The 23,621-nt window shown below is 37.9% G+C and overlaps 2 protein-coding genes across 11 annotated transcripts in view; one reads left to right on the forward strand and one right to left on the reverse strand.

Annotated features, from left to right (window-relative positions):
* Positions 1-907: 907 nt before the first annotated feature.
* On the reverse strand, positions 908-12,925 carry LOC131980259 (heterogeneous nuclear ribonucleoprotein C). Of its 6 annotated transcripts, none has more exons than XM_059344479.1 (9): positions 12,784-12,925; positions 9,491-9,593; positions 7,471-7,739; positions 5,628-5,661; positions 4,883-4,930; positions 4,523-4,689; positions 3,993-4,106; positions 3,711-3,871; positions 908-1,523 (listed from the first exon to the last, which is right to left on the reverse strand). In XM_059344479.1, exons 2-9 carry the CDS (start codon positions 9,493-9,495, stop codon positions 1,416-1,418), a joined length of 906 nt encoding a protein of 301 aa, XP_059200462.1. In that variant the 5' UTR covers positions 9,496-9,593; positions 12,784-12,925; the 3' UTR covers positions 908-1,415. The 6 variants fall into 6 exon arrangements, with proteins under 6 accessions (XP_059200462.1, XP_059200461.1, XP_059200459.1 ...); XM_059344478.1 differs by having other exon boundaries at positions 4,883-4,933; XM_059344476.1 differs by having other exon boundaries at positions 5,589-5,661.
* A 1,555-nt stretch (positions 12,926-14,480) lies between these two features.
* The window catches only part of LOC131980791 (zinc finger protein GLIS1), a 51,842-nt gene continuing 42,701 nt past the window's right edge, over positions 14,481-23,621 (forward strand). For 2 of the 5 annotated variants that reach the window (XM_059345090.1, XM_059345094.1), the window contains exon 1: positions 14,481-14,577. The gene's annotated coding sequence lies outside the window, so the exon portion shown is untranslated. Of the gene's footprint in view, positions 14,578-18,425; positions 18,502-23,621 lie in introns of those variants that run through there. The other 3 variants (XM_059345093.1, XM_059345091.1, XM_059345092.1) reach the window with 3 other exon arrangements.

Here is a 23,621-nt window from a genome sequence, read left to right on the forward strand (position 1 = left end):
GTTTTTGTCTGTCATTGACTAAATACTTTTTTCCATCAGGGCTGCAGTTAACGATTCTCAGTTACTCAATAAAGTGCAAATCACAATTTTTAAAAGCTACAAATGTCTCAGATTATGTTGTCTGACCAAGTCCAGATCCCAAAGACATTCAAAAGAGCCTGACAGATATATTATGCTGTACGATATGTGCCGTGATAAAAACGTATGTGGAAATGTTGCTTGGGGTGATTTAGAAATGTTAGCTATTAATTATTATTTTATAGTTAGGAATTGACTTAAACTGAATTATGTTTACTTAACTATTATTCCTAATCTTTATTTTCTGACAATGTAATGCATTGTATAATGTTAAATAATATGTAATACAGTTGTGTTTGAGAAAGTAGCTCTCTGGGTACATTTGGAGAGTAGCGAAAAATCGGTGCATAATCCACAAAGAAAGGTTTGTTCATTCCAGCTCAAACAATTACTATATCGGGCATCATATCCAGTATGGAAGACTATTCCCCTCTAAAATCAGTATCAAAATCCAACATCTGTCAGGCAAAAAGCAGAAAATCATCCCAATTTACATGTCGAAATAGGAATTTTTTTTTTTTGAAATATCACTTCATTAAAATAGTTTGCAAACTTTGTCAATTAAATGATTCGGTATCAGATGGACTACCACTTTTTGTTCTCTCCAAATAAATCCAGCTAGCCTGGGGGTCTTGTTACAAGCTGTAGGGTGGTCCAACAGCTCAAGCTTGTTGTTGTCCACCTTGAAACTTTCGTGATATTGCAGAAGGATGTGTTTCTTTAAAATTAAAACTGAGTTGTTTCTGTGGTGCATGACTTTAGTCTGTTTCATATGAACTGACTTTCACAAAAATTATCGCTGCAGAAAAAAAAAAATACAGAAAAGCGCTTTCCATTTTAATATTTTATTGCAATTTATTCCTTTACAGTTAAACCGAAACTGAATAGTATAAAAAACTGACATTGACATACAGACACACAAGGTCAAACGAACCCACTGATGAAGAAAAACAAAACACACAACCTAAAAACGGTCTTTCCGTAGCTGAATTTCGTCCTCATGTTAAGACATGTCCGTCGAGCTGTCGTCTCTGAGAACATTAACAGTCCATGTTTCCGTCTTCTCCTGAAGACGACGCAGTAAAAACACAAACCGAAACCTACAGCTAGTTATTCCCGTTACAGCAACACTGGACAACTGGCCAAAGTAACAAACAAAACAAAACCAAATCAGCTTTTGGGACAACAGAGTGTGTGCACCATGCTTGTGTGTGTGTGTTGGTGTGTGTGTGTGTGTGCGTGCACTGTTTGCTTTTTGTATCTACAACATGAGTGTTAAAAGTCCGAGTTCCTACTGGAAGCTGTGTGTACGCCGCATGCGTCGGAGCGCCCCGTGCCTACGAGTCCTCTTCGCCGTTGACACTGTCCGCATCGTCGTCACCTTCCACATGCTCGCCTTCCTCCTCCTCGTCATCCTCCATGTCCTCCCGCTCTTGACTCTTCACCTGCAGAGCAACAGATGGTTTATTAATGAGATGTGATTAACTGTCGAGCACTTTATGGGCTATGTTTTCCTCCTTGGAGATTGTACCCGCCTTTCCCAAAACTTTCCTGGAGCATCACATCTCGCTAATTTGACATCTCGCTTTTTCTTTCAAAGTTTTTCTGGTGCATCTTTACAACGGTCTCAGAGCCTTTATTTGTGCTCTGAGGAGTGAGGATACATGACAGCAGTGTTCACAGAAGTCTTTTTAAATGGCCGACATTGCCCTTTATTGGATATTAGTTATTGATTTGATGCTGCAGCTGATCGGACTGATCTGATACATCACACCATCCTCTGGAGTTTTCTTGCCGGAGTGAAGACAGACAGATTAAACTCAAGTTTGTCACGAACCAGTTTAGGTCAACAAAAGAAAACGTAAACTTTTATTTATTAGAATGATTTTTTGTTGTTCTGTTCTTTTATGTATTTTTATTATGTCACACGAGGCCGATCATTTCCAGTGTTCAAAAAAACCAATCATATTCTGAGTTATTTCATCATAATTTACCCATCAGAATATCAAATACAGGCCCAAAAACTAGATCAATTAACAAATAATATAAAACAAGTTGAGGGAGTAGGAATGTGGCTCTACGTGCGACACAGAATAAATACGGCAGCACTACAACACTGCTGCTCTGGCACTGATCACTGTGACTGACAGCTGAGATTCACTGCCATTAGAAAAGGACATCTCTTCATGTGCTGCTTCAGAGGGAAAGATGACTCATGTCCATAAAAACTTGGATGCAATTTAGAGACATGGAGAACCACTTTTCCTGCATGTTTTAGGTCTTTCTCTGATGCCATACAGCTCAAATAATCAACTCATTGTGAAATCCTGAAGCTGCTTATTAACGAGTTGATCATTTGAATCAGCTGTGTTACAACAGCGAGAGGTCTGAAACATGCAGGACAAGTTTTACTGCAGGAGAGGTTTGGAAAAACGCAGACTTGGCACAAGAGTGGGCGTTCAGGGTGTGGAGAGGGAAAGACAGACTCCACTCTCCCAATTACAGGTCAGACAGGTATTTTAAAAAGATAAGGAAGTTGTTTTAACCCATTGACGCCGGGAAAGCATTACCACATTTCTACCATTAAAGCCGGGAGCGATGTTGCGTCACTCTACCATTAAGGCCGGGACAGCGGATATGTCATTTTGCAGTATTTGTATTTTTTCCCCAGCTATTTTCGGTCCCCTGGCCAATGAAATGCAAATGAACATGATCAGAATACATGCGGGAGTGTCGCAATGCAACATCGGACTTTTCCAGAACTTATAAATCATGGAGGAAGACGACTGTAGCGGAGGAGCTCAGAAGTAAGTGACGGAAGAGATCTGATGAAAACAGCGCCAATCATTTAATTGCTGATCCGGACTTTGAACCCTCGGAACCAATCGACCGGCATTTATGGATGAGGAATATGTTTTTAGACGACATATTTTCACCAAAGAACAGACAGATTTGTGGCCATCTGGAGATAATAATATTATTAATAATATATTAATAATAATAATAATAATAGGCTAATTGATTGTGATGATGATATAAGAAATCATGACTGTTTATGTCTTATAATACTTTATGCGTCGTTGAGTACCCTGAAAAGTGCAATATATAAAATGTATTATTATTATTTATTATTATTATTATTATGATAATTAATTTTTTTTATTAGAGTAGGCTAATGAGAACTATGTCTTGTTCTTCCAGTGGTCATATCATGTTTGCATCTTGCTAATGGGCATGTATTAGTATTATGCATAGGATTTTTTATTCAGACAAATGTAACATTTGCTGAGTTTGTTGATTTAAAAAAAAAAATGTATTTAAGGTTTGAACAAATAAACTCAACTTTGTATGAAAGCCACGCGTATAAGCTCTCAAATGCTTTTTGAATTTCATTTTTATCTGCTACAGAGGCTGAAAAATCTATTATTTAGTAGGTGTTGAATTTCCAGAAAAACTTCAGGTTTTAGGGGGTCATTTGAAAATCGCCCATAGGTTTTCCAGGCATTTTTTTCCAGGCGCTTTAGGCCTTAATGGGTTAAAAAAAACATTAAAATAGTGAATGAAAAGAAAGCAGCTCATTAGCTTTGATGCGAAAGTACAAAAACAAAATAAAAACAAAAAGGCATTGGCACCTCTTCCTCCTCCAGCAGATCTCCCTCCTCCTCCTCGTCCTCCTCATCCGTGTCATTAATCTCCTGGCTCTCCCGGTCTCTCTTCAGCCCGTCGTCCTTCTTGTTGCCTGGGTGCGGGGGGGAAGTCACCTCTCCTGGCTCCGTTTTTATCCCCTTAGCTTCTGCCGGAAATGCAGAGATTAAGAGTCAGAGAAATCGTGTGAAACCAATCTGGTCAAATGTGAGTGCATTCGTTTGTGACCATTTGTTCTCCAATAAAACATCCTGCATTTCTCCAGTTACCTGACTTCTTGCTGTGGTCCTTCTCCATGCGCTCCAGGCTGTCCAGCAGGTCGTCCACTTTGCTTTTGATCTGGGTCAACTCCCGCTTGATGGTCTGCAGCTCGTCCACTTTCACTGCGGAGAAAACAAGACGGAGTGTTAGAAAGACATCTGGATGAGCAACTTGAGGAGACAAAGTGCTTATAAAAAGTAAAAATAATCCTTTCCACTGAACATAAACCACTAGAGCCAGGCCAAATGTACTTCTGTATGCGTGACTATTATGTTAAGAGTCACTTGAACGAGAAAAATGCTAATCATAACTTCCCAGTTTCGGCCCATTGAGGCGCAGAAACAACCAGATTTGGCCATTTTGCTTGCTGACAAAATAATTACTGAATTATCAGAATTGTTGCTGGTTAATTTAAAAAATCATTTCTGCTCTAAATCCATCAACTGCTTATTTTTTCTGAATGATATTTATAAGACCCAAGGGAATTTTAATTGATAATATCCCAAAAAAGGATCGATAAAGCTCCAGATAATCTTACTCGTTCTGGATGAAGAAGTCCTCTGGCTGCTCTTGGAGGAAGAGAAGCTGCTCTTGGTTCGCCGGCTGCTTCCTCCGCTCAGGCTGACCCGCGGGCGCTTGGACGGGATCACGGCCCGCGACAAGGGGGGAGGAGGAGCGGGAACACGGGACGGGTACGAATACATTCTGGCATCAAACAAAAGACATAAAATGAAGATTCTGGTGTAGACTTAGGCACTCTGTAGTGGGAATTTACAGTTTTATTCAGCTACTCTTACAGTCAAAAATAAAGGTTAGTTTCAACATTAACAAAACAGCATTGTGTAGACAAAAGCAGTTTCTGTTTATAAAAGGAGACAAAGGGAAGCATTTCACTCACCGGTCGTAATAATCTCTCTGGAAGTCATAGTCGAGTTCAAATGAGGAACTGCTGTTCAGAAAGGAAAACAAAAGAGTCGGTATGAGGATATATCTAGACTAACAATATCTTCTTTATTTAATTATGAAGTAATGTGCAGTGTGGCAGCTGTGAGTGTCAGTGTGACTGTAGGCCTGTCACGATAATGACTGATTACCTATCGTTCGACTCAAATGGACACAGTTTTTTTCTGGACTCAATATATTGTCGTTTACATAAACCATCACCATACTGTCATCTGAATCACCCGCTCACTCTTTTTCACACACGCCTGTTAAAGGAGCCATGCCACTCTTATAGTGGATGCGTTGTGGTTGTAACGCAGACTTTTTGTACTTTTTTTGTGTTGCGTTTAAAATAACGCTGCAATATTTCCAGAGCAGCTGTTTATATTATTAAATTATTTAAAAACGTAAAATTTATCTCAGTGCATTTTTTGTTGTAGGATATTAGGATATTTTGTTTCTAGGATATTTTAATGTTTCTTTTCCACGTTTCAAATCAACTGTAAATCCAAAATTTAATTGCTGTGGAAAATGATGCACTTGGATTATTATGCTCCAGTATCATTTTAACAGTGGCATAAAATGGTCCTAAAACGACATCAACGTTATTTTGATAGTTCGTCCTAAAAAATTTGGTATCGTGGCAGGCCTATGTGACTGACCTGTACATGTCTCCAGCTGAGCGTTTGGAGGTTTTTGACCTGTGTGGTTTGGGTTCTCCAGCCAGGTTGATGTCTGATGGAGGGGGGAAAAAAAGACCACAGATTGATAAGAAAATGATGAAGAGGACTTCCCAGTCCTATCCAGTCCCTCTGACTGCCAATCCAAATATTATTTACCTTTTGATTAGATTTTGAAAATTATTGAAAGAAACTGACACCAAAGCCAACATGTTGGAATGATTAAAAGGAAAACAATGCATTGCTTTCGTTTTTAAACAGCACTGGAACAACTCGTTCTCAGCAGATCCAGGAACTACTTACTTATTGCTGGTAATTACTTGCACTTAAAATATTTGTACACTCATTTCTCTTGAGCTTCACTGTGCAGAAGTCAAAACTAAAAGTCTCAGTTTTAGTAGTTTCAAATGTTTCCCTGGAGGAGGAAAGGTAATCTGGGCCAATTTTAAATCTGAGCTCAAGATGTGAACGGCAAAGTATAATTTGTTAATTGCAATTTACTAGGTAATTGCGCTCATTTGTGGAAAGATCATGTCACACACATGAATCAAATTATTTTTTTTGGTGCTAGAAAACCTGTCCGGATCTTTAATCTTGCAGGGCTTCAAAATAAAGGACCCATTTGAGTTCAAAGTGCACCAGAACTTCTGCAGACATTTTAGCGGTACACAGAAGTCACGGTTCAGTTCATACCTCGGTTCAGACATCACGGTTCAATACGAGTTTGGTACAATGGAGGAAAAAGAATAAAAATGCATAATGCAATTTTTTTATACTGTGTATCAAATTTTTTGCCGTAAAAGCCCAAATTTGGTGGTCTCGTCTAATGCCGCTATTCCATCATATACACTGATTTTAATCATTAGTCTTAAAAGAGTGTGCCTACATGATTGTAAACACGAGGAAATTATTGTTAAGGAGAATAAGGCTTGTATGTTCAATTTACGGCATCACATGACAGCTTTCTTGTACATATGTGGCAGACTCTTATTTTGAAAGCTCTTTTATTTTGAGAGTTATTTCTTTCTGATACAGACAGATAGGCACGTTTCTCTATCACCATGCTGGCATTGTTTGAAGTGAAGTGGGGTATTTAATGTACATGCTGAAGTGAATCACAACGTGTTAATAAAAAACAATTTATCAGAATTTAAAATAATGTAGCCTAATATAATAGCCGGCTGCATGGCCGACAGCCGGCACGTATGGAAAGCTCTGAATATTACACGAGAACGGCAAATCTACTGGGGTTCCCTCTGTGTTGGGAAATGAGTGCGCACAAAGTACTAATTTAGGAAATTCAAAGTGAATTAATTAGTTTTGTATTGTTGTATACTGCATTAACAGTGTGTGGTTTTCACAAAGTCCCACTGCAAGACGGGGTGCAGGGACACACTCTTGTGGATCTCCACCACTTGCCATACTGTAGCCTACATCGGCTGCCTACACGGGTCTGAAAATGGTTCCGCATTACATTAATTAATATCGCACGCAAGTTTTATTGATTTTTATACCATGTATTCTGTGTAAATTCATGCACCGAACTGTGGTGTCCGTACCGTGTCGGTTCAGTATGAATATATGTACCGTTCCAAGATAAGAGTTTTGTGTTACCTTGTGACTCTTAAAGGGGTCAAGTATGTTATGTAAATATCTTTAGACTTTTCTCTACTCTTTGCCATTTTTGTTGTTGATCATTTTACCTCCATAAGACCTTAAATAATACTCCAAAATAAATCAATAAACAAAAAGTACTCTTTATTCTCTAAACACGTTTAACGTGCAATCGGTGACAAAGGACTTTAATTTAAAGTGCTTTTTTCTGATAAGTCTTTTATTAAAAGTAAAGGGACTGAATTCTCACCAAGTACTTGTCCGACAATCATCCTGCCATCCTCTCCATCGACAGCGGCTCGGGCGTTCCTCTCATTGGCGAACTGAACGAAGGCGTAGCCCTTGTGCACGGAGCAGCCCACGATCTTGCCGTATTTGGAGAAGATGGCCTCGACGTCCCCCTTGGTGACCATCAGGGTGTTGAGGTTTCCAATGAAGACCCGGGAGTTGAGGGAGCGAGGGTCGGTCTTGTTGGTGACGTTGCTGCTGGCCATCAGGCTGGCGGTGGTGGGTGAACGACTAAGCGGGAAGACACACACAACAGAAATCCCAGAATTTAGTGGCAGAATGAGTGACAGTCACCCCCTCTGAACTACTCCTGCTGCTGTGGTCCATCAGCCGGCTTTCCTGGGAAATTAAAACATCAAATCAAAAATGGATGACAAAAGGAGAAAACCGTAGGAACTATCGAGTTGATGAGGCCTCCTTGCATAACATGTAGTAGCACAATATAATTCCCTTCTTATTTAATGACGAACAGTCTAAAAATAATCCAGAATGATATAAATTTAATGTGTTAATTTGGCACCATATCCTGGTAATTACCAACCAATTGAAGCATAATTATCACCTTTTCAAGCCAAATATAAAAATGCATACTGACCAGACACTTTGTGGTACTGTATGGCACTAAAATGACACTTGCTCACTGAATTATACATTTTAGTCCATAGCAAAAACAAAAAAAGATGCATTAGTGCATTTAATAAGAAAAGCGGCTCAGACAGTTTTTAGCAGCATCGTATTTCAAGTAGGCTTTTATTAAGTGTGATGCTGTGATTATCATTATGTGATTACAATGGAGTATTTTTTCACACTATAGTATTTTAAGATCATGTACAATTAGTATCAAGCGGTTAATCATTAGCCTTATTTAAATTCATCTAAATAACATATGCCACTGTGTATGATATTGTATTTAAGGACTTTTAAGTGAGCTTTAATATATTTTACATTTAATTTCAAAGACTATATATGGCATCATAACCACAGCTGGTCATGTGTTTTGAAGTGATGATTAAGCAAGGGCTTAACCAAATAGGACTGTATAAATGAAGTGGATGTAGCCTCACTGTTTTAAAATTTTGAGTTTGGCATTTTCTGCCAACACTGACATTTTATATTTAATGTTTACTTGTCGGAGAATATAGATGATTTTCTGAGTTGTTTTTTTAACTGACAAAATGTCTGACATCCTTTCGAGGCTGTTTCCTTTCCAAGGAATCTAAGACTGACATTTTTAAAGCCCAAGTGTTAAGAAAGAACACATTTCAGAACAAGTTTTTGTGAGGAGAGTAAGCCGCTTAGTTCAATTCAAGGTAGCCATCCTCGCCTCCACCTGATTGACAGAAATAAGGCCTGGATTTGACACATTACAGAAGGACATCAGGGCTTGTCAAAATGATATTTCTTATGTCTGTCAAGTCTCATTTTGCAAATCTGTAAGGCAGGCCTCTAGAGAGCTACTGCACTGTATGTTTTCAGGCATCCCCCTCCTCTAACACACCTGATTCGAATGATGACAATCTCCCACTGCTTGCTAACGAGCTTATCATTTGAATTAGATGTGTTAGAGTTGGGATGCAGACTGGTAGTTCTCCAGCAGCAGTTGAGGAATTCAAAGTTTAGCAAAGGTAGGCGATACTGTTTTTTAAACTCAATATTTTGACATTTTGGGAAAGTTTGTTAGTGCTTTTATACAGCATAAAATTAGGGGTGTGTGATTTCTGATGTGGTCGTTTTTCAGTATTATACAGGATTTCCCATAGAAAAGATGTGTTATCCCAGTCTTTACAGCACCAATAAAACCATTACCCAATAAATAGGGCTAGCTGCTATTATTCTAACTGAGGAGGATGTGAGTACTCAGTGGAGCCGAGCTTTGTGTGAATTTGGAGATGGGAAGAGAGCCCGGATACAGCAAACATGAAAACAGCAGTGGCATCAACAGTAACCCCCCCTGGCTAACAGGAGGTCTAATCATCACTCACTCCATAGCGTCTGTGTGCAGGGCTGTCGTCTGTCTGATGTTTGACACTGTGGGCTGGGATCAGTTTGGGCTGGTGTCTTGACCTTCGCCCCTCGCGATTTATACTGAGGTGACAGAAAACACACCTCAGTCAAGCTGAGCAGGGTTATTTTTTTACCAAGTCTTACCTGGTGGGAGTGTGCACAGGAGTTAAGTGACGAGGCCAAAAAAAAAAAAAACACCCTTAAAACTGGCCACTTTGGGACGACAAGGTGAATCTAATGCATGTCTTGAATGCAATATGCTAGTAAACATAAGCTTAGAAAATACAGAACACAAAACAGAGCTTAATCTAACAAAACCATTGCAGTCATATCAATATCCAGACAAAAAAAGTGTACTGTGTGAGTCCTAGCTGGTCCACATGTTTATATTTCCATTTGCCCTTATGATACATAGCTGTAGAAGGTGTTTGTACTATAAAAGCAATGAAGGTGAAGTGCTGTGATAGTAATGTTGGCAGAGAATTTAATGGATTATTGCCAATTTGTAGGCCAAATACGGGTTGTCCCATTTATGCAACACTCCTTAAACATAAAGTCGTATAAGTTAAAAAGGTTATGAGTTACTGGCTTCTAATATATTATTGAATCAAAACTACATGTCGGATATGGCAAAAGAGGTTAACATGAGTACCATTATTAATATAAACCCAATAAAATGCTACTGATGTAGCATTCAAATTTAAGAAAGAGGGAAATGGAAAGTAGATGTGGACAGACTTTCAGGTAAATTAGGGATTTCTGTAATGTGATAAATGCTGGGATACACAATGATTGTATTAATGTTCATATAACGCAGCCATGTTTTGACTACATTAGTGTTTCCCATGTAACAAGCTAAACAATATTTAAATTAATTGGCTTCTCTAAAGAAAATACTACATGGGACTTATAAATGTACCTGAGGCCCAGGAGTAAATGTGAGAGTATTGATTTTAATACACAAACAGCCACAATATTTAATCAGATCAATAAACGTTTAATTAATAAAATGTGTATTTGTAATGTGACATTGGATGTGACATGGAAAATATGTATATATGACATGGAAGATATTTGGACAGAATTTCAGGGAAAACTGAGATTTTGTAATTGGATAAATCATGGGATACAGAAATGTTCATGTATGGCCTTACAGCACCACCATGTGTTTTGAATGCATTAGTATTTTTGACCTAATATAGGATAATTTAATCATTGGTTTCTGTAAATAAAATACTACATTGGGCCTATGAGTGAGAGTATGTGTTGACTTTTAAACACATACAGTCATACTTAATCAGATCAACAAACATTTAATTAACAAAATGTGCATTTGTAAAGATATGTAGCAAAAACTGGCAGTCCAAAATCAGAAAAATCACTCTTGCATCAAGGGAGGGGAGAAAAAAAAAAAATCTACTCCACAAAAAAAAAACTGAGCCACCAATAGCATTATCTGGAGCAAAAAAGGCCACAAAGCAAAATTACCTAAACCATCCACATCACCCCCGACTGGACCCCTTTAATGGAGTTTTTCCAATTTATAGTCAGAACATGGGTAAATCCCTTTTAGGTAATAATCCTTAATAATGAAGGAATATCAGTTTAAATAAAAATGGGCTGGGAATTAATGACTGCTACGATATGAATAAATGTTAAGTAAATCTAAGATAGGACAATATTGTTAAAATTTGTTTCATTATTATAACTTACCCTGGAACAATATTAGTAATTTAGCATTTAATTTTAAGAAACAGGGACATGGAAAATAGAGATTTCTGTAATGTGATAAATGCTGGGATGCAGAACAATCTAATGTATGGCTTTATAGGGCCTCCATGTGTTTAATGTTTTAGTATTTACCACTTACTATAGGCTAAACACTATTTAATTCATTGGATTCGTGTGGCTTGTGGATTAACCTGAGGCCTAGGAGTGAATGTGAGGGTGTGTGTTGATTTTAATACAAAAACAGCCATAATACTTATTCAGATCAATAAACGTTTAATTAATGTGTATTTGTAACGTTGCGTAGCAAAAACTGACAGTCGAAAACCTCCAAAATCAGAAAAAAAAATCACTCTTCCATCACATCAAAGGAGGGGTACAAAATCTACTCCACAAAAAAAAAAGCCAGAATAGCAAAATCTGGAGCAAAAATGGCCGCAAAGCAAAATTACCTAAACCATCCACAACACCCGCCTGGACCCCTTTAATGGAGTTTTGCCAATTTATAGTGAGAACATGGGTTAATCCCTTTGAGGTAGTCGTTAAAAAATGATGGAATACCAGTTTAAATAACAGGTTGGGATGCACAACAATTTAATGTATGGCCCTATAGGACCACCATGTGTTTTAAATGTTTTAGTATTTACCACTTACTCTAGGCTAAACACTAATTAATTGGCTTCATGGGGCTTGTGGATAAACCTGCGGCCTAGAAGCAAATGTGAGGGTGTGTTTTTAATACACAAACAGCCATAATACGTATTCAGATTAATAAACGTTTAATTAATGTGCGTTTGTAACGTTATGTAGCAAAAACTGGCAGTCCAAAACATCCAAAATCAGAAAAATCACTCTTCCATCAAGGCAGGGGCGAAAAATCTATTCCACAAAAAAAACAAACTGAGCCAGAATAGCAAAATTTGGGGCAAAAAAGCAAAGCAAAAAATTACCTAAACCATCGACACCAGCCCGCCTGGAGCCCGACAGCGCCACCAGCAGGCTGCAGTGTGAAACACAGGCCTCCGGGGCTCAAAGCCGGCTAGCATGGCTAACGTTAGCCAACCACCAATCATTAAAAAAAATACCCATCAGACCAGTTCATCTGCTTGCAAAAAACAAAACCTGCAAAATTCTGACAATCTGTAGCCGACAATGTGTGAGGAAGCTTTGATGAGGCTCTAAACCCAAACGAGGCTCTGACGCTGTTAGCTAGCGCTAACTGAGAAGCGTGACAAAAACGCATCAGTCCCGGCAAGGAAAAGTCTTCACAATACACGCTACAAAAACACAGCTACACAAACTTGCAAAAAATAGATGAGACCGTAGCTAAGATGCAATCCAAAGCGTCGTGTTTCTAAAAACCACAACCAGTGTTCGTGTTTCTGCTTCTCCCGAGTTAGCTCAAGCTAGCTACCTCGCTAGCCAGCACATTATGTTCTGTCCACTCGCAAAATAGAAAAAGCATCGTTGGAAAAAATATCCAAAAAAAGAAAAGAAAAAGGAAGGAAAAATGAAAAAAAATGTCTGGGAACAAAATACTCACCACGACCTTTACGAGTAAAATGTCTTGCTTTCGGTAAAATCGGTCAAATTTGTTACTTTAGGTCGTCCTTTCTGAGCTCAAGCGGTTCGAGCTAGCTTTCTCCTCAACACCCTGCTGACGTCACCGGCGGTGGCGCAGTACTGGGAGGGGCTGCTGGTTCTGTATCACAGGGCGGTCCGGGGGAGCGGGGTCAATACCTGAGCCATTACATAAAACTACACTACCGATCCCGGTGTGGCCTGGTAAGTAAAACGTACTCACTTGTTGTCTTGAAAATCAGTTCGTCCTGCCCCCAGCCGACAAGGATTTTCGCCTTGATTTATATTTAAATTACTTTTAATTTAGCCTTGTTAAGACAAACGAACGGTGATATAAGTGATAATTGTAAATCTCATCAAAAATATTTTTTTTGTATGGGTTTAGTTCTCTTGGCAAAAGGAAAAATCAATTATACGCTACAAATAACAGCCAATGTTAACGAATATTATTCTATATTACCTTTTTATACCTTTTGTATATTACCTATTTCTTTATTTTATTTTAAAGGCTAAGCAACACAACATATATACGATCATAATTTATCTATTACAAGTTTAACTTGTTTAACCACTTTTTAAATAATATAAATAGCCTATATATTTAGACTTTGTGCTACATAGAATATATAATATATTCATAATTCAACCTTTTAAAATAAATGTATGCTGAATCAAACGTTTAAGTGATTGTCAAAATTCATGCATAAAAATAGCGACAGTGAAACTAATTAACAATCAAGCTTAATTTGAGTCACATTTGGAGCTGTGATTATGATTTTTCCCCTTTTGTTGTCAGCATAATCTGTAAAAAATAAGGTTGTGAGGGGTTTAACAAACAACCTCTAACTTCACTGAAAGTCTTTATTTCAATTACAAGATTAACAATATAATATAAAATCTGATTTATGATTGTCTCATTCATCTTCTCAATCATTTGATCTTCTCATACACATCAGTATATTTATTAAGTATGTTGTATTTAATCATCACATGTACGTTTGGAAAGAAAACATAAAGCAACAGCCCACTAGTGTATTATCACAGACAGGCAGGAGATGGCGCTTCTGTTCTGAATATAAATGAGTGATGACAGTGGAGATACTGATAATAAACTCCACATTTACAAAGCAAGAACTGATGTTTGACCATGAGCCACAAGAAAACATCAAAGTCAGAATAAAGAATAATGCATTTGGACCGATTACTTTTCTGTGCTGTGTGATTTTGGTTTGACAACAGCAGATGAACTGAATGTTCGGTCTCAGGTTCATCAACTAAAGATGGAAAAGAAGCTTCATAACAATAAAGGTTAATGAGCATTTATTACAAGCCTCTACACACTCAAGGTTAATATGGGCCAGTATTATCAACACTGATAATATTGAGTTTGATTATCTCACTAAATCCAACTCATAGCTGTGTCTTCCTTCAACCTGAGCAGAGGTCTAATCAGCCACAATCATTGGAAACACCTGTGTCGTTTTGCAAGAATGTAATGTCAGACGTCAGAAGTTGTCATTTTATCTCACACAAACCTTGGCGAATCAAACCAATCTTAAAAAACAGAAGTAACACATTGTTCTAACGTTGCAACATAAATCTAATGAATGCAGAAGTAAATGACCCGACATTCATATCCACAGAGAGGAAATAAGGAGCAAAAACAAGACACACCTGTGTAGGCAGGTGGCTGAAGACAAAGAAAGTCAGGTGATCAACAGAGGTGGGAAACTCGCCGAGGACATCTAGTGTACAGGTATGGTACAAAAAAACTTTTCTCACAAATCCAAATGCTTTTTCCTTTTAGTTTCAGTGTAGCTGCCCTAACAAAATATGCACCATTGTATGCGTGCAAACTACTTTATAATAATATGATGCCTTTGACCCCCTGGCCCATGAATATGCTGTGCAAAGGATTGTGGGCCAGAAAAGCATGCTGGTTTGTATACTGCAAATGTGACCGGATGCAGTACCAGGTCTTAGTATTTCTGCATTCGAAATTCTATGTACTGGGACAAACAAAATGTTTGTCTGGCATACTAAACAGCAGGGTAGGATGGGTGTTGGAACGTACAGTCATGAGTAAAATCGTAGCTTTAACTGATAACACAAGTAGTGACATAGCTGCATTACGTATCCCAATAAGTCAGCCTGCTGGTCCCTGGAACTTTACTTTAATGCTGTCATCATTTCTTTTATTAATAACGCCTGTGCTGCTTCTGTTATGACAGTTGTCTTTAACCTTTTCTTGGCTTAAGACTCTTTAAAAATGAAGAGATATCTTCCCACGATCCCTCGTCACAGGTCAGGTTAATTAAATTGTGATGGTTTAATTTATCATTTTATGGGTTATTTTTATATGAGCAGGTTTTTAAAAGGCATGTATTTCTTGTTTATTTCACAGCTGCACATTCATATTAATCCAAACCTTTTTTCAAAAAATCTTAAAAACATGAATGGGGCGCCGCTGTAGTTCACCTGGTAGAGAGTGCATGTTTTTTGTTTGAGTTTTACCCCCAGCCCTTCGTTGCACGTAATCTCCCCCCCCCCCCCCCCTTTTCTGTTTCTCTTTGGCTGCACTATCTATAAAGGTAAAAAGAAAAAAAAAAATCCCAAAAATGATTTTAAGAACACTAAATTAGGCCCATGTGTCTCAAATTTGTTTAATTTGCATCATCAGCAGGTTATTTACAGTTAAATGTTTGAAGTTTAGTTAAATTAAATTAGGTTTTATCTTCAATTAACATCTGTGCTCAATGCAAACACTATTCTCTGTTCCAAAGGTCTTGGGAAAAGCACAGGTGTAAATAATATAACAAACGATGGCTGAATTCTACTTAGCTGCTCCTGTTTCACAATCCTGCTTTTGTGCATGCTCGCTCACTGTCACGCTGTCCGTGGGACACTTGAACAGAAAAGAGCCTTTGGTAATATTAGTAACACCTGTGCTTTTTCTGCTCTGAAAGTCAAATATCTGCTAGGAGAAGAGGTCAATATTTCCGAATGACTTTATTGCACCTGAGTAGGAAGAGGGACAGAGAGAATAAGGATATAAAGCAGAAAAAGACCAAAACCAGCTGTTTTCTGTATCTAGTTAGGAGACGAAAACCGCTACAATGTCCCAATTTTTCACGGAGAATATGTTCTTTTGTGAATTGTTTTCACCCATCTGGTTCCGTTTTGATCACCGTCCCAGAGGACTTGTTTACAGCTTTGTGCATCATCTTGGGATCAGAAATACAACTCTGACTTGCCGTTTCACTGTGTAATCAGATACACAGATAAAAGGTTTCTGTGCCTCCTTTGTGTATTCATGTCAATCCTGACAGTGACAGGAAGGGCCAGATGTTTGACAGGCTGTCATACAGTATGTCCCAGTTTTGATATGATTGGTACAAATATGGGAGGAACAGGGAGTTTACTTCACCTCGCGAATGAGAGGTTAATATTAGCATTATTTTTAACCACAGTGCACGTTATACAGAGCTGACAGATACTGTAGGAAATTCTGCAAGCCAAAAACCATAATATAGTCAGTAGGCTATAAAATTATAGGGATACCAATGGTAATAATAATTGCAATACATCATTTTATATTGGTTTGGCAGATGTATTTGTCCAATGCAACTTATAGTCTTTTTGCACACATTTGGAGCAATTTGAGATTCAGTGTTGTCATTATTGATCAGATGACATTCACATTTTCTTTTCTCTGCCACCAAGCGACTACCAACCCAGTCGTAAGAACTGTTGGTTTTGGACATTTCTGCGAGCCACAGATATGTTGAATATGAACGATTCTGAACCACTGCCACCCGTCTTCATTGTAACCGATGCTTTAAAAATGTCAGAAGCGCAACATTTGTCAATGTGAAAATGGCTATTTTAAACTCTTGAGAGCGCTCTGGTTAAGGTTTGGTAAAAATAAGTTTTAGGCTTAAAAAAAATATTAATTCCAGTCATAACTTCCAACAGTGGGATGCAAGTACTGATTTCCCTCACCTATTTCGAATGTTATCACACAGTTGAACGGGGGCATTATCAGCGGTAATCAGTCCATTAGTTTGGGCAAGTAGGAGCCTGCTACACCTGCTGACAGATTGAGATGGTTGTTATCAGTCGAGAAATGGTTGCTCACTAAAAACAAAGTGTTTACTGTCAGTTTAAAGGCTGCAGTTTCCTTACAACTACACTACAAAAGTACTTATCTAAGGTTAGGGCAAAATAAATTCCTGGTTAAGAGAATATCCTTTAAAAAGTGAAAATAGATGCTTGATGTGAAGTTGTTACAATGATGTACTGGAAGTGATATTCGTCACGTAAAAACATGGCACACAGACGTTAAGTGGCGTTACTGCAGATCGTGACTTTTGTTTTGACATAGGACACAAACATCGGTCTCCTGGGTGAAAGTCCTGGGTTTGAGTGACCCATCCACCTCCCTTCCTGCAAGAGTAAAGAGCGAGTTTTGTCCTTCACACCACTTTTTATTAGCTTCCCCCATCCCTTGGCGTAGTTATTAATGACTATGGCCCCTAGAGGGCGCTGCTAAACAACACACGTTCATATAGCTGCCCATCGATGAGCTGATAATGACCTACTGGCCTACCGGCAGGCGGAATAGCCATAGTTTTTTTTTAGCAAGGAAAAAGTATTTAACAGCTGACCTCAAGATATCTGAATGCAAATGGCTCTATGGGTACCCATGAGTCTCCCCTTTACTGAAATGCACACTTTTTGCTAATGCCATGCAATTTTGCACAAGGTCCATTTTTCACATGTGTTATATATTGCTGCCTTTTTGTACTTAAATATTTCTGCATACTGGGTCCTTTAACAGTTTCATAAATTGGGTATTGCTGGAAAGATGAGACTCTTGTGGATTCAGTGAGCCCAATTGTATTCAGGTGTGATGATGTTTGTCCCTATAGTGGCATTTAAATGCAGTGAGAGCACATTTTTAAACCTGACCTCACTGTATAAAATGACCTCTAGGATAATCACCCCGCCTCATTAAACTTTATAACCACAAACTAGAAATCCAGAGCATTTAGAGGATCCATTGCTTTCCTTTGACAATACAGTGGGTTTCTGAGCAGGTTACACAACAGAAGTGCTCGCCATCCAATCAGCGAATATATATATATATATATATACACACACACACACACACACACATATATATATATATATATATATATATATATATATATACACACACACACAATGTAGATTTAATGAACTAACTCATTTATTATTGTATACCACTTCCATGTGTTTACCAAATTATCTACTGCCTCCCCAACTACAAAGAGCTAAAAGGAGGGGTGAAGTGGAAAAATTAGAAATTATTAGAAAATATTACAACAAAGCCCCAGGTGAGGCTAAAAAGTAGGGATTATATCAGCATATTATTATTATTGAGCTAAGCAGATATATACACATGTAAAAGTAGCCTAAAGTACCTCAGAAACTAACATTAAGTGAATTTGATTGGCTGCATTACATTTTTTGTTTATCAAGACTAAAAAAAAAAATGCTCGTGCGTGTGCGCGCAGCTGCAGACAGTGGGCTCGCGGAGCGGAGAGGCTGCTGTGACAGTGGGAAGCACAATCCGCGTGCAGCCAGCGCGAGGCACAGACCTACTAACGAGCTGTGAACTATGACTGGACGCAACACGGTAAGCACTCACAATGTTATCTTACTGAACTTATACATTAGTATAAAGTTGAAGGAAACGCGCTTTCACGTAGTCTTACAGAGACAATGAAGACATAACCACATGGTTTATTTATTTATGTTGTGTTTTAGCTTGTGGAGAACGTTTTGAGGTTCAGTTAGATAGCCCCAAATCAGGTAAAGTTACTGTTTTTTTATTTTTACAATGAGCATGAAAGTATTAGAAATGATATATTATTGTAAATGTTGGCATATGCCTGTAAACACTCAAAGTGACTTCAGCTGGCACGTCAACCATTGTTTGGTGCTTTGGCAACACTTTTACAACGACTAACATGTCAGGAGGTTGTGATAAATGAGAAAAACTTGTCTAAATAGAGGAAATGCTTGTACAATGTTGTTAAGAAATGTTGTCATCAGGTCTAATTGTACCTCTGGATGGTGGATTACACAATAACTTGTTTTGATTGTGCAACTAGGATTTTCAGGAAGGCAATTAATAGATATGCTGCTCTATACTGTAGTGAACTCTTACCCAAATGTGATATTTTTTCCCTCTTATTACTTATGGGACTCTTCCTTTCCACTCCTCTGCAGCGCACACTGATTTATGTAATGTTGCTGGAATGAAAAGTGCTGCGCAGGGGGTGGAAATCTGGCTTTTCTGGAAGCCAAACAGATGAGGAGGCTTGTTTTAATCATTAGTCTCATGGTATCACTGACATGGAGCTTGTGCTGGGGAGTCATGGTTTATACTCTCAGGCCTGCCAGTGCTCCCACTGCACAGAGGTGTGTGCAGTAAGTGCTGAGTCACACTTAATTTCATCACTCACCTCATTTAATCTTATATATGTGGCAATTAAAGAGGGGTAATAAACAAGATTTGTGCCGCTCCGTAAAGCACAAAAATTACATTATTATGCCTTTGGGGAGGGGGGGTTGATTAGGCTGTTGATCAATACTTTGCGATTATTTCACCAGATGCTCAGATTGTTTGTTCAAGTGCTCACATGGAGCATGGTGCTACGAGCTGGAGCCAAGATTTGTTTCACCCCCCAAAATATTTGTTTGCCCTGGCAGTGTATGTTCTCCTCGATTTCACACCAGGGGATGAAAATAACAAAAGCATTTCGATTTTAGTGCTGACTTTTCAAAGTGTAAACAACCGTTTCATAATGATTACACTCGAAAGTATGAGCTCCCAAAACAAGAGTCCATTGATTCTTCAAGAGAGTTGCAAGATTACTTCCCATTCATTTTAATTAATTTAGTGAATTGGCAGCTGCTCTTTTATATGTGGCAAAAGAAAAAACAACATAAAAAACAATCGGTGAGATAAGGAAATATGGACAGGGAAATCATCGTTTTAATTTTATTCTTTTTATTCATGAGTTCTTCTTATGAGAATCCAAAACCGACTCACAGCTCAGAGAGGAAAAATATGCATGTCAAGCTGTTCAATGATTAAAAAGTCCACAAGTGGATTGATTGAAAGTCAGAATTATAAACCAAAACCAAGTGAGGTTGAGGAAGGCTGAAAATGAAGGCCAGTAAATCGAAATCATGGAAGAGCAAAGCAAATCAATACAGTACGACAAAACTAAAATAAATCCTAGAATGACACCTTGACCTCTTACGTTCAATAAACTGTCCAGAAAGGAGTGTACCGAATTTCTTTAAGATATGGACAAGATGTCATGTAGCAATTTTTTTTAAAAGCAAGGAGAGGAAACTGATTTCCACTCCCACTTGTCCGGTTCATTCTTGACCTTAGAAACAGTCCTTGAATCTGCTGAAGACTGTGACGTGTTAGTTGACCTTGAGTCAAAAGTGTTAGATGAAAATTTGAGAGTGTTCCTGACATTGGACAAAGAAAAAATAATCTTACCTCAAGGTCCATTTACAAGCTTTTCATCAAGCTTTTTTTTTTAAAGCCCACAATCTTCTTCATCGGTGAATGAATTGTAACAACTTCAAAAAAGCTGGAAGTGGATAACAAAAATAACAAATATTTTGCCAAATAATCACAACGGTATTTTGGATCCAAATTTTTGGGCTCTGTGTCTGCATGTGTTGGAGCTTTGATTTGATCACTAACTACCCATAACGTCAAATCTTTAATTTGTGTCTTTGAAATCTTTGCCAAACAAAGAAAAATTGAGAAAAACACCTTAATATTAAAACAACAGTGTTTTCATACTTGTCTGAGGTGAAAAGTTATTAATATTTATAATGAAAATAGAACAATGAAAATACAAACATCACTTCCTTCACTTTCTTGCTTTATGTCAGCATAACATGACTCCATTAAAGGCACAGTGAGTAGGATTTTCCTAAAAAAAACAAAGTATAGACTCGTATAGGGAATCCTTCTCAATCATCTGAGTCCCTGCCCCCTTCGGGACATTTCCAGCCAGTGACCGTAAGGTGTGAGGTGACAATGTAACCAGGTGCCAGATCATAAGAATGCATCTAAGTGAAAGCTACAAAAATGGCCGATGTAGTGGCAAAAAAATGCAAGTACAGCAAAGTGAAACCAAGCCCCCAGGAAATTTGTTTTTTTCCCCAAGACTTGCATTGGGAAAGAGACATCTGTAAATCAGTAGATAATTTTTTTTTAGCATAACAACCCCCGCAAAATGATTCATTTTACCATCAGAATTTGATCCCTTCGGTCCGATAATAAAGTACATGGAAGAGCTGAACATTAAATCATTGTATACCCTGTCAAGTTAGCTCCGCCCTCCCTCTCCAGTGGACCAACCACTGCTGCGTGATGGAAATCAGCCGCTAATTTTTCGCAGCATGTGATTTTTTTTTCCGGGAATGTTGCCACAGACACGCTGTTTGTAATACTGCAAATGCAAGGGCCTTCTTTAGTGGGCCAAAGGCTCATTCACCATGGTGTTACCTTATTTTGCGATAACATAAAATTTTCTTTTACTTGTAGTGGAGTATTTTTTTTCAATATTTTTCCTTATTTTTTCTACTTTTGCTAGAATAAAAGATTTGAGTACTTCTTCCACCACTATTTGTGTGTGGATTAAACAAAGGAGAAACAAACCTTTTAATACGTTTTGAAGCTGTTGCTAGGAGTGGTATAGACCAATTATTTGTATACAAACATTGACAATGTGTGACATACCAGTTGCATGAAAAGAGGTTTTCATTATTTTACTGTTAAAAATGCTGTCTCAATATTATAGCAACTTGTCAGTCGAGGATAGGCAAGTATAAAACATGTTTATGTGAATGTATAAAATAATAACATGATGTATGAAAATGTATTAGTACCTTTTCGGCTTTGGAAACCTACCGCACAGGGACATGTTCAAAACAGATCACAACTCTTCCTGTGATTAATTTTCATGTCTGTTTAAGCCGACTTCTGATTCCTTCTGTTAAGGGGTCTAGGTCCTCTCATTTAAATCTTTTCAAGAAAGTTAGCTATTCTGCATTCTATATTTTATTCTGTCAATTATTTACATTACTCTGCACTTTACTGCTTTGCTTTTCTTGCACTGCTGGTTAGTTACTAAACTACAGTGTGTTTTCTCAGTACCAATACTATGTGCAATGACAAAAAAGTTGAATCCAATTTAATCTCATCTAATCTTTTCCAATAAATGTCAAATTATTCCTTCAACCAGCAGACATCCACACTAAAAACACAAATGGCAGTGAATTAAAAGCACCACATGTATAAGAAACAGATTAAACTCTTAAAAGATGTAAAAAGTTATTCGGTCTCTTTTGATTATGTAATCTTGTTACACCCTCTTCTAACGACTTGTGTAAAACCATCTGCTGCAAACACCTGTTGATCCAACTGTCCGTTTGTTGACTTTCACTAAACTGGATTAAGATTTAAGCAACATTTGGAGGGACACACGTTATTACTGCAATTCCCCCTGGTGGCCCATAGAGGTCATTTAAAGTCACAGTTTACTGACTAATACGCCTTTAATACTTGTGTTTATATGACGTAGGACGAGATGACCTAATGTATTTAATTAAGGGTTCAAAGTCACTGAGAGACTCCGATCATGTGGGACGTATTAGTGTTAGGCAAGAAACAAATTTACTCTCTCTTACACAAATATTTGTTACTAAGAAAAAAGCAGCCTGCAGTCTGAATTTGTCACATCCGATCTCATGCTAGTTTGAGCTGCTGTTTTATGACAGCGGTGCCTGTGTTCATTGCACGCTGATGAAATGCTTCGTCACTTGTTTTTCTCAGCTGTCCGGTCCCTACATACCTTTCACGGACATTAACAGTGATTACCCTACAAGCAGAGCTCATTTTTGGTTTGGTTCAGAAATATTATTCCTGGCATAGAGGTGCGTGCTATTTTGCAACACCCAAGGGTGACACAGCTGGGTAATAGGACCCGCTGCGAGTATCAGAGGTAACAGTTTCAACATTGTTTCTGGTGTGCATTAACTGCAGGCCAGTGTCTTTTTAAATCATGTTTACTTGGTAAATTATTTCAAGTCCCAGAACTTTTCTTCTTAGCACAGTCCAGTGAATTAGTGGGATTATAGGAGTTCCAGTTAATACATGGAGGGTAGTTTATCTCTACATGATGATTATAAACTCCAGATTCTTGCTTGGGGTTATTCTCACAACACTTGAATAGAAAACAAATGTATTAAAGAGATGTGCGTGTGCTTTGTATGTGAGTGTGTGTAGCCTCTTTGGTTTGATTCCATATTTAGTTGCAGGCAAACTCTTTTTCCTCCATGGTTGAATGATTTGTTGGATAGTGCTGCAAGAAATATCCAGGTCCTTGGAAAAAGATTACATTACAAGTTAAAAACTGCATTTAAAAGTATAGCTGCAAAATCTTAGTGTGAAGTGTAGAGAACTACCCATTATGTTCGGCAAACGGGAAATACTTTAACTGCAAATTTAGCTGGAAAAAAAGAAAATAATCTACATTTAGAAAAAATATATTTTAATTTGTGTGTATTGTTTTGAGATTGCAGACTAAAATATTTTAGGACATACAAAAATGATTTTGTGCATGCAAAGAAATGCCTGGCAGTATAAAAGACTATTAGCAAGAATTGCGTGAGTAGATATTGTAAACTATTGGTTGCAAATCTGTGGGCACTGTT

Source organism: Centropristis striata, chromosome 11, assembly GCF_030273125.1.
Source record: "Centropristis striata isolate RG_2023a ecotype Rhode Island chromosome 11, C.striata_1.0, whole genome shotgun sequence".
Classification (NCBI taxonomy): domain Eukaryota; kingdom Metazoa; phylum Chordata; class Actinopteri; order Perciformes; family Serranidae; genus Centropristis; species Centropristis striata.